Raw genomic sequence first — 956 nt, 5'->3', positions numbered from 1 at the left:
AGTTTTTACCCACCTGTTGATGAACCAACCATTGGAAGTAAAAGCATTGACCTATCAGGACGACAGGAAAGAAAACAAATCTTCAAAGGAAAAACATTTGTATTTTTAAATGCCAAACAGGTAATATTATAAACTAAATTTTCCTTAAGAAACCATTACAAAGTCAGATGCATTTTCATTAATAGCTGTTAATACATTGCATTTGGGATTTCTTATAGGTATGTGAAGTAGAAGAAAACTACACCAACACCAGAATTGCCTAGCTAGATATGCATGTGCTTGTTGGGATTATGTAAATGCATAAGTAGAAATGACATAAGACTTCAAAGTCCTGACTTGTTCAGTTAGTAAATCTCTGTGGAATATCTAAAATAAGGATTCTAAGAGTTTGTTTTGTAAGAAAAAATCATACTGGCTGGGCAGTGAGGAAGGGCAGTGGTGTCACAATTGTCTCCAAGGCTATAGACATACCTGCTGACCTAGGGTTTTTCTCCCTGGCGTGGAAAGTCATATGACATAGGAAATAGCATGAATTCCTCTATTTTGGTTCCTTTTTTCTTACAAAAAAATTAATTGTACTAGGGCTTGCCAAATAGCTCAGCAGATTAAAGCGCCTGGAAGCAGGTACAGAGACGGGGGGTTCAATTCACTAGCCTGCCATGCCAGCCCCGCACCCAGGATGCACTGAGATGGCAATTAAGAGTGGGCATGGTGGTGTGTGCCTGTAATCCCAGCTCTTGGGAGGCTGTAAACAGGCAGATCACTATGAGTCCGATATGCTAGTGAGACCCTGAACACCCTGAAGACCCTTCCCTAACATAAACATTTTTTTAAAATTAATTGTGAGTATTATATTACTTTTTAAAATGTTTCTTTTTATTTTCAGCACAAAAAATTAAGTTCAGCAGTTGTTTTTGGAGGTGGAGAAGCTAGGTTGATAACAGAAGAAAATGGAG

General features: G+C 38.2%; 1 protein-coding gene across 1 annotated transcript in view; it reads left to right on the top strand.

Annotated features, from left to right (window-relative positions):
• Positions 1-956, top strand: part of LOC101576133 (nibrin) — a 56,999-nt gene that overhangs the window by 25,827 nt on the left and 30,216 nt on the right. The window contains exons 6-7 of the mRNA XM_004639351.2: positions 3-120; positions 887-951. Of these exons, the coding sequence (XP_004639408.1) occupies positions 3-120; positions 887-951 (183 nt within the window). The remainder of the gene's footprint in view (positions 1-2; positions 121-886; positions 952-956) is intronic.

This window comes from Octodon degus, unplaced genomic scaffold (assembly GCF_000260255.1).
Source record: "Octodon degus isolate 3935 unplaced genomic scaffold, OctDeg1.0 scaffold00110, whole genome shotgun sequence".
Classification (NCBI taxonomy): Eukaryota; Metazoa; Chordata; class Mammalia; order Rodentia; family Octodontidae; genus Octodon; species Octodon degus.
This window is presented reverse-complemented; position numbering and strand designations above follow the sequence as displayed.